The sequence below is a fragment of the Paralichthys olivaceus genome, chromosome 12 (assembly GCF_024713975.1).
Source record: "Paralichthys olivaceus isolate ysfri-2021 chromosome 12, ASM2471397v2, whole genome shotgun sequence".
In the NCBI taxonomy this organism is placed as follows: Eukaryota; Metazoa; Chordata; class Actinopteri; order Pleuronectiformes; family Paralichthyidae; genus Paralichthys; species Paralichthys olivaceus.
In genome coordinates, this window is record NC_091104.1 from 2,055,927 (window position 1) to 2,066,338 (window position 10,412).

At 41.1% G+C, this 10,412-nt stretch overlaps 1 protein-coding gene across 1 annotated transcript; it reads left to right on the top strand.

Annotated features, from left to right (window-relative positions):
* The first annotated feature begins 806 nt into the window (after window positions 1-806).
* Window positions 807-2,335, top strand: LOC138412286 (golgin subfamily A member 6-like protein 25). Its single transcript, XM_069535824.1, has 2 exons — window positions 807-1,415; window positions 1,533-2,335. Exons 1-2 carry the CDS (start codon window positions 810-812, stop codon window positions 1,812-1,814), a joined length of 888 nt encoding a protein of 295 aa, XP_069391925.1. The 5' UTR covers window positions 807-809; the 3' UTR covers window positions 1,815-2,335.
* The last annotated feature ends 8,077 nt before the right edge of the window (window positions 2,336-10,412 follow it).

Sequence of the window (10,412 nt, forward strand, 5' to 3'; positions counted from 1 at the left end):
TTTATAATGCTTGTGCTGTTAAGATTTCACACTATGTACTTACTGACACATAGACTTATATTTTGTTGATGCTTATGTGCATATCTACATACTTAATTTAACACTTCATAGCATATTTCATTAATTCCCTCAAGCATATCACACATTATCTAATGGATCTGAAATCCTTGATTGATTTTCTTCATTTGGTCAAGAGACTAACCTCAGTCTCAGACAGGGATCACTTAGCTATCAGTGCAACATGTGTATAGTAGCCGCCTAGCTCAGGATTTGTGTATGCTCCGCAGTGATGTGCATCATATAGAAGTCAACCTGATAAACCCCCAGGGGCCGCCATGTTGTGCAGTTATGAAAACTGCCATGGAAACGGTTGCTTCTTAAAAATCTTCTTTGATGATTGATGTGGCGGCAACCATCAAAGGGATTGCTGGCCTGCAAGTCCTTATCAAATCCAATCAAAGAACCAAAAACTCTAGACATTAAAGGATATTTCTTTGGTCCTCTGAACTACCAAACATAAATAACAAGTTCCCTTGCTTCAAGTTATTAGCTTGTGAAAATAATAGACCGTCAACTGAGAAGACCACAGTCCTCATTAGTGAAGACAACAATCCTGCCTACGGAGACAACCGCTGATTTGTTCATTAAATATTCATCAAGAAGACACTGCTCTCATAACTACAAATCCCCCTTTACCAAAATGGACATCCTGGTAAGAATTATTTTTTTTTAGAAATGTATGTTCAGGTTGTGTTGAGTGGACTTTTAATAATGAATTCCATGTTTCTATTTTTCAGGCATGTGGAACAATGCAGTCTGAGATTAAGGCTCTGAAAGAGAAGCTCAAACTGAATGATGAGCTTCTGATAAGGGAGCAGGAGAAAATGACAGCTCGCTCTAAAGCCCACATTGGTGTCCTGGCTGAACTAGCTGTACAGAGCAACAAGGTGAAGGCTCTGGAAGAGAAGCTCAAACAGAACGATGAGCTTCTGATGAGGGAGAAGGAGAAAATGACAGCTCACTCTAAAGCCCACAATGGCAAACTGGCTGAACTGGCTGTACAGAGCAACAAGGTGAAGGCTCTGGAAGAGAAGCTCAAACAGAACGATGAGCTTCTGATGAGGGAGAAGGAGAAAATGACAGCTCACTCTAAAGCCCACAATGGCAAACTGGCAGTACAAAGCAACAAGGTGAAGGCTCTGGAAGAGGACAATGTGGCTCTGAAGGAGAAGGTGGCCCTTCTGAAAAGGGATTTGAGCAGGCTTGAGCTTGTGGTGACAGAGATGGAGGAAAGGCAAGCTCACAGCCAAAAGATTGACTCCATGGACAAGGAGACTCAAACCAGCGATCTGCTTCAGGATGAGAATAATGCTCTTCAAGAAGAGCTGATGAAGCTCAGAGCTTCTTATCATGAGGTCTGTCTGAATCAGACTACCAACCAGGAGAAGTTCGACACTGAGCTCCAGGAGGAGAAGCAGGAAAAGAACGTTCTCCAAGAAGAGCTGATGAAGCTCAGAGATTCTTATCATGAGGTCTGTCAAAATCAGACTACCAACCAGGAGAAGTTCAACACTGAGCTCCAGGAGAAGAAGGTTCTCCAAGAAGAGCTGATGAAGCTCAAAGCTTCTTACAATGTGGTCTGCCACTGTCATGAAGCTGATGTTTCCAGTCGGGAGCTCAATGGAGAGAGTAAGGATGATGTCACTGAGGAGAAGTCTCTCTCCAGTGTTCTCCCTGAGAAACCAAAGAAGACTTCACTCTGGAAGAGAATCCGCCACGCTCTGGGGTTGAGAAAACCACAGTGTTGGAAGTAGTCAGCAGCGCCCATCCAACAGCACCTGAGCTGACCTTACCCAGTGTTGTAATGTAACGAACTTCTTTAATAACCTTGACTCACCGTCCCTTTCTCAAGACCTGAGAAATAACCTGGATGCGCCCATCACCCAGGAGGAAATTTCAGCAGCTATATCTTCTATGCAATCAGGTTAATCCCCTGGCCCAGATGGGCTTCCATCAAATTTCTTTTAAAAAAATTCTGCTGATCTAGCCCCCGTCCTGTGCTCAGTGTTCTCTGATTCCTTAAACTCAGGTGCACTCCCTCCCTCGTTCAATCAGGCCTGTATCTCCTTGTTGCTGAAAAAAGGCAAAGACCCACTAGATTGTGCTTCATACAGACAGATTTCATTGCTAAACACGGATGTAAAGATCCTCGCCAAAGTTTTGGCCCACAGACTGGAGGATATCCTTCCTTCTGTAATATCGCCAGATCAAACTGGTTTTATTAAAGGACGCCATTCGTTTTACAATATTCGTCGGCTATTTAATATTCTGTACTCCCCCAAACATGTGGATTCAGAGTGCCTTGCCTCTATGGATGCTGAGAAGGCATTTGATATAGTAGAGTGGAACTATCTTTTTTTTTACACTTGGAAAATTTGGTTTCGGTTCTGTCTTTTTGTCCTGGATCAAAACATTGTATAAATGTCCTTCAGCCACTGTTTTGACCAATAGTCATTACTCTGAATACTTTGATTTACACCGTGGGACCCGGCAGGGTCGCCCACTAAGCCCACTCCTTTTCGCAATTGCCATTGAGCCTCTTGCAATTGCCTTACGTAGCAATGGGCGGGTACAGGGAATATGGAGGGGAGGAGTCGAACATAAAGTCTTGCTGTATGCAGGCGACCTACTTCTGTTTGTTTCAAAACCAACCACTTCTCTACCAGAAGCCCTCACGATCTTAGATAATTTCAGTCAATTTAAATAAAAGCGAACTGTTCCCAATTAATAAAGAAGCTCTTAAACTTAACTATACCCAACTCCCATTAAGGTGTTGAAAGATCAATTTAATTACCTCGGAATTTGTGTCACCAGAGAATTCAAAAACTTGTTGAAATCAAATTTTCTCACTTTATTTGATCAGGCAAAACAGATTTTGTCTCTGTCCCTTATTGGAAGAATAAACTCGATTAAAATGACATTGCTTCCAAAGTTCCTCTACTTGTTTCAATGTCTTCCCGTTCTCATCCCCAAATAATTTTTTAGAGCCCTTGACTCATTATTGATATTTTACATTTGGAATGGTAAACACCCTCGGCTGCGGAAAGCATTTCTCCAAAGATCCAAGCAGGCAGGGGGAATGGCTCTGCCTAATTTCCAGTACTACTACTGGGCAGTGAATATTGGGTGTTTGTTATTTTGGAGACATTTCCATCTCGAACCCACTTCCCCGGCCTGGGTTACAATGGAGGTCTGTGCCAGTAACCCTGTTTCCTTACCTGCCCTCTTAGGTGCCGCACTTCCACTTGCTTCGGATATTCCCAAGAGCAACCCAGTAGTTAAACACTCCCTGTTAATCTGGGGCCAATTTAGGAAAAGTTTTGGACTACAGCTTTTTTCACTTAAAAGCCCAATTGCTGCTAACCATCTATTTGCTCCTTCAATGGCTGATGGCGCATTCAATATTTGGCACAGAAAAGGTTTGAGATGCTTTGAAGATCTATACATTGAGAATTGTTTTGTGAGCTTTTCTCAACTAACAGAAACTTTTTGGCATTGCCAAAACCCACTTTTTTAGATTTTTACAAATTAGGACTTTTATACAGCGCTTAACGACCCAATTTCCTTATAAACCCCCAGTTACCCCTGTTGATATATTTCTTTCTGTTAACCCCACCTCTAAAGGTATCTTGTCCAATCTATATAACCTTATTTCCAAACTGCACTGCTCTTCAGTGGCAACTATAAGAACTGCTTGGGAGCAAGACCTAAATTACACCTTTACAGAGGACACATGGGACTCGGTGCTTGATCGGATACACTCCTCTTCTATGTGTTCTTGACATGCACTTTTACAATTTAAAGTAGTGCATCGAATCCACATATCAAAAACCAAATTAGCGCGAATGTATCCTGATGTCGACCCTACATGTGATAAATGTAAAGGCGCACCTGCCTCACTCTACCACATGTATTGGACATGTCCCTCTTTAGGTAACTTTTGGACATTGGTTTTCCATGCGTTATCAGATATCCTCCATCATCGAATTGAGCCCAATCCCTTGACTGGTATTTTTGGCATTGCTCCAGATTTGAACTTACATAAAGCTACGCTCAACTTTCTTGCTTTTGCCTCTTTACTAGCCCGACGAGCTATTTCACTTAAGTGGAAGGACCCAGCTCCTCCTTGCTGTTCACATTGGCTCAGAGACATGATATCCTGCATGAATCTAGAGAAGATTAGATACACTATTCGGGGATCAGAAAACAAATTCTACAGAATATGGCGCCCCTTCTTGGTATTTTATGAAAAACCTTCAACAATAAAGTTTTAATTAGCCCCCCCCCCCCCCTTTTATTTTTTTTATTTTTAAATTTTTAAAATTTTTATTATCTATTTTTTTATGTATCTATTTTTCATGTATTTCACCTTTTTTTGGTGGTGTCTGTGCTGTGCTTTTTTCAGTTATTAAATCTTATTAATCTTTTATCTTTCCAAGCGTGGTTGTAATTTTTTTAATTTTTTATTATTATTATTATTATTCTGTCTATTTACATTTTTTGTCAGTAGATGTTTAAGTATGTCCATGTCCGGATGTCTTGACAAGGGATTGTTTTGTGTTATGGATGTTGTACGAAAAATCTAAAAAACTTTTTTCCTGTGCATTGATTGTCTTATATGTATTTTATCATTAATAAAAAGACCATTGAAAGAAAAGTAGTTTGTAAAGAATTGTTTTGCTGTATTGAGAGACCTGCCTGAGATTAACAGATAATTTACTCAAGCTGAAAAGTGCACCACCAGTGATGATGATTCTCAGACTGAGTGAGGTTGTGACGATATGTAATTACTTGCCAAAAAGTCCTTTTTTATGAAGTTACAACTAATTAAACACATTCCTGCACATGCCTAAACATGTTTAAACACATTAGCAGCAGTGTTCAAACATTGTAAGTGAAAGAAGTTTGACTTCTGACCCAGCTCCGAAGGCTGCCTGAAATGGACCACACTAAATGTCTGATTACTAGCAGCCAGTTTGTGCTAGGGTGGAAAGCTGATATTGTTGGGAAGAGGAGAGTCTAATCTTTAATTTGGTGTATAAAGGCAAAATTAAGCAAAATTTTTCTACTTGTCAGCGCCAGTGTACCAGGCGATGTACGAGTTCTTACCCCTTTTGCAAAATAACTTCCGCAAAATCCCACCCCCCCAACCAAACTCCACTCCCCGCCCGCTCTCCGCTTCCCCAACGGGCGCTGACCTTCGGGGACGTGTGCATTTATCAGACCCGTGGTGCCCCGGCTGCTTTGGTGACACTAGATGACCTCGAACTGATCGCTGGCCCTCGTGGTGGCGACGTCTCATTCGAATGTCTGCCCTATCAACTTTCAATGGTACTTTTTGTGCCTACAATGACCACAGGTAACGGGGATTCAGGGTTCGATTCCAGAGAGGGAGCCTGAGATCAATTATTATTAAATTATTGATGACCATATACGACAAAGAATGACATAATGTGCCACACTCACGGCTGATGAAGGGCTGGATGCTGAGGGTCAATGAATTGTGTGAGATGTGTCAAATCTGTTGGTTATTATTTTTGTTCATTATCATATGTAAACAAATGGAGGCAAGATTTTTAAAATATATTTTGCATTGAAGAAATAATTGTCTGCATTCAGATTAAGCTCTATATCATCAAATCAGTAATGATTGGATGACTAATGTGCATAACAAAGACATAAATATTACATAAACCAATCCTTTTAGCCCATTATTAAGTGGAACATAGTAAATTAAATTAAATGGAAACAGTCAAACACATCTGCAGAAGCATTGACAATTGTATTGATTTAATATACACACATACAAATATTAATAATATGCATTTTCATTAATATTTTATGCCAGTGACAGTATTCGACCAACACTCACAAAGCACTGCTCAATAGCCATGAATCTATGAATGAAATTAAAATATGAAACCTTTATTTGCAGTGTAAAATCACATTGAACACATGAACAACACACAACAATACAATACTTAATCACAGAATGTCAGTGCCTGTGTTGTGCATCAATAGCTCTCACACACTAAAATCACATAGATCAACATGTAAATATACATCCTCTCAATTATTTCGCATCAGTTTTAGAAACCAGCCAGCATCAAGGTCCACACTTTCCTGACACACACACACACACACATTTTTTACAAACACGAATCCAAACATGCTGCAGAAATGCACAATTCCCCATGCTCTCAGTGACACACAATGCAACAATTAGTTTGCAAAAATGTACCCACTTCCCGGTGATGGTAAAGTAGTTGACTACAGCTGCTCTACACTGTTTTCCATTTTCATTATTTTATTTTCATCCTACTACATTTATTTTATAATGCTTGTGCTGTTAAGATTTCACACTATGTACTTACTGACACATAGACTTATATTTTGTTGATGCTTATGTACATATCTACATACTTAATTTAACACTTCATAGCATATTTAATTAATTCCCTCAAGCATATCACACATTATCTAATGGATCTGAAATCCTTGATTGATTTTCTTCATTTGGTCAAGAGACTAACCTCAGTCTCAGACAGGGATCACTTAGCTATCAGTGCAACATGTGTATAGTAGCCGCCTAGCTCAGGATTTGTGTATGCTCCGCAGTGATGTGCATCATATAGAAGTCAACCTGATAAACCCCCAGGGGCCGCCATGTTGTGCAGTTATGAAAACTGCCATGGAAACGGTTGCTTCTTAAAAATCTTCTTTGATGATTGATGTGGCGGCAACCATCAAAGGGATTGCTGGCCTGCAAGTCCTTATCAAATCCAATCAAAGAACCAAAAACTCTAGACATTAAAGGATATTTCTTTGGTCCTCTGAACTACCAAACATAAATAACAAGTTCCCTTGCTTCAAGTTATTAGCTTGTGAAAATAATAGACCGTCAACTGAGAAGACCACAGTCCTCATTAGTGAAGACAACAATCCTGCCTACGGAGACAACCGCTGATTTGTTCATTAAATATTCATCAAGAAGACACTGCTCTCATAACTACAAATCCCCCTTTACCAAAATGGACATCCTGGTAAGAATTATTTTTTTTTAGAAATGTATGTTCAGGTTGTGTTGAGTGGACTTTTAATAATGAATTCCATGTTTCTATTTTTCAGGCATGTGGAACAATGCAGTCTGAGATTAAGGCTCTGAAAGAGAAGCTCAAACTGAATGATGAGCTTCTGATAAGGGAGCAGGAGAAAATGACAGCTCGCTCTAAAGCCCACATTGGTGTCCTGGCTGAACTAGCTGTACAGAGCAACAAGGTGAAGGCTCTGGAAGAGAAGCTCAAACAGAACGATGAGCTTCTGATGAGGGAGAAGGAGAAAATGACAGCTCACTCTAAAGCCCACAATGGCAAACTGGCTGAACTGGCTGTACAGAGCAACAAGGTGAAGGCTCTGGAAGAGAAGCTCAAACAGAACGATGAGCTTCTGATGAGGGAGAAGGAGAAAATGACAGCTCACTCTAAAGCCCACAATGGCAAACTGGCTGAACTGGCTGTACAGAGCAACAAGGTGAAGGCTCTGGAAGAGAAGCTCAAACAGAACGATGAGATTCTGATGAGGGAGAAGGAGAAAATGACAGCTCACTCTAAAGCCCACAATGGCAAACTGGCAGTACAAAGCAACAAGGTGAAGGCTCTGGAAGAGGACAATGTGGCTCTGAAGGAGAAGGTGGCCCTTTTGAAAAGGGATTTGAGCAGGCTTGAGCTTGTGGTGACAGAGATGGAGAAAAGGCAAGCTCACAGCCAAAAGATTGACTCCATGGACAAGGAGACTCAAACCAGCGATCTGCTTCAGGATGAGAATAATGCTCTTCAAGAAGAGCTGATGAAACTCAGAGCTTCTTATCATGAGGTCTGTCTGAATCAGACTACCAACCAGGAGAAGTTCGACACTGAGCTCCAGGAGGAGAAGCAGGAAAAGAACGTTCTCCAAGAAGAGCTGATGAAGCTCAGGGATTCTTATCATGAGGTCTGTCAAAATCAGACTACCAACCAGGAGAAGTTCAACACTGAGCTCCAGGAGAAGAAGGTTCTCCAAGAAGAGCTGATGAAGCTCAAAGCTTCTTACAATGTGGTCTGCCACTGTCATGAAGCTGATGTTTCCAGTCGGGAGCTCAATGGAGAGAGTAAGGATGATGTCACTGAGGAGAAGTCTCTCTCCAGTGTTCTCCCTGAGAAACCAAAGAAGACTTCACTCTGGAAGAGAATCCGCCACGCTCTGGGGTTGAGAAAACCACAGTGTTGGAAGTAGTCAGCAGCGCCCATCCAACAGCACCTGAGCTGACCTTACCCAGTGTTGTAATGTAACGAACTTCTTTAATAACCTTGACTCACCGTCCCTTTCTCAAGACCTGAGAAATAACCTGGATGCGCCCATCACCCAGGAGGAAATTTCAGCAGCTATATCTTCTATGCAATCAGGTTAATCCCCTGGCCCAGATGGGCTTCCATCAAATTTCTTTTAAAAAAATTCTGCTGATCTAGCCCCCATCCTGTGCTCAGTGTTCTCTGATTCCTTAAACTCAGGTGCACTCCCTCCCTCGTTCAATCAGGCCTGTATCTCCTTGTTGCTGAAAAAAGGCAAAGACCCACTAGATTGTGCTTCATACAGACAGATTTCATTGCTAAACACGGATGTAAAGATCCTCGCCAAAGTTTTGGCCCACAGACTGGAGGATATCCTTCCTTCTGTAATATCGCCAGATCAAACTGGTTTTATTAAAGGACGCCATTCGTTTTACAATATTCGTCGGCTATTTAATATTCTGTACTCCCCCAAACATGTGGATTCAGAGTGCCTTGCCTCTATGGATGCTGAGAAGGCATTTGATATAGTAGAGTGGAACTATCTTTTTTTTTACACTTGGAAAATTTGGTTTCGGTTCTGTCTTTTTGTCCTGGATCAAAACATTGTATAAATGTCCTTCAGCCACTGTTTTGACCAATAGTCATTACTCTGAATACTTTGATTTACACCGTGGGACCCGGCAGGGTCGCCCACTAAGCCCACTCCTTTTCGCAATTGCCATTGAGCCTCTTGCAATTGCCTTACGTAGCAATGGGCGGGTACAGGGAATATGGAGGGGAGGAGTCGAACATAAAGTCTTGCTGTATGCAGGCGACCTACTTCTGTTTGTTTCAAAACCAACCACTTCTCTACCAGAAGCCCTCACGATCTTAGATAATTTCAGTCAATTTAAATAAAAGCGAACTATTCCCAATTAATAAAGAAGCTCTTAAACTTAACTATACCCAACTCCCATTAAGGTGGTGAAAGATCAATTTAATTACCTCGGAATTTGTGTCACCAGAGAATTCAAAAACTTGTTGAAATCAAATTTTCTCACTTTATTTGATCAGGCAAAACACATTTTGTCTCTGTCCCTTATTGGAAGAATAAACTCGATTAAAATGACATTGCTTCCAAAGTTCCTCTACTTGTTTCAATGTCTTCCCGTTCTCATCCCCAAATAATTTTTTAGAGCCCTTGACTCATTATTGATATTTTACATTTGGAATGGTAAACACCCTCGGCTGCGGAAAGCATTTCTCCAAAGATCCAAGCAGGCAGGGGGAATGGCTCTGCCTAATTTCCAGTACTACTACTGGGCAGTGAATATTGGGTGTTTGTTATTTTGGAGACATTTCCATCTCGAACCCACTTCCCCGGCCTGGGTTACAATGGAGGTCTGTGCCAGTAACCCTGTTTCCTTACCTGCCCTCTTAGGTGCCGCACTTCCACTTGCTTCGGATATTCCCAAGAGCAACCCAGTAGTTAAACACTCCCTGTTAATCTGGGGCCAATTTAGGAAAAGTTTTGGACTACAGCTTTTTTCACTTAAAAGCCCAATTGCTGCTAACCATCTATTTGCTCCTTCAATGGCTGATGGCGCATTCAATATTTGGCACAGAAAAGGTTTGAGATGCTTTGAAGATCTATACATTGAGAATTGTTTTGTGAGCTTTTCTCAACTAACAGAAACTTTTTGGCATTGCCAAAACCCACTTTTTTAGATTTTTACAAATTAGGACTTTTATACAGCGCTTAACGACCCAATTTCCTTATAAACCCCCAGTTACCCCTGTTGATATATTTCTTTCTGTTAACCCCACCTCTAAAGGTATCTTGTCCAATCTATATAACCTTATTTCCAAACTGCACTGCTCTTCAGTGGCAACTATAAGAACTGCTTGGGAGCAAGACCTAAATTACACCTTTACAGAGGACACATGGGACTCGGTGCTTGATCGGATACACTCCTCTTCTATGTGTTCTTGACATGCACTTTTACAATTTAAAGTAGTGCATCGAATCCACATATCAAAAACCAA

What these genes read in the sequence shown, in the direction of transcription:
- LOC138412286 (XM_069535824.1), top strand. Translation starts at nt 810, where the DNA reads ATGCAGTCTGAGATTAAGGCTCTGAAAGAGAAGCTCAAACTGAATGAT. An exon ending in TCAGAGCTTCTTATCATGAG is followed by an intron (nt 1,416 to 1,532) that starts GTCTGTCTGAAT and finishes TCTTATCATGAG; the next exon opens with GTCTGTCAAAATCAGACTAC.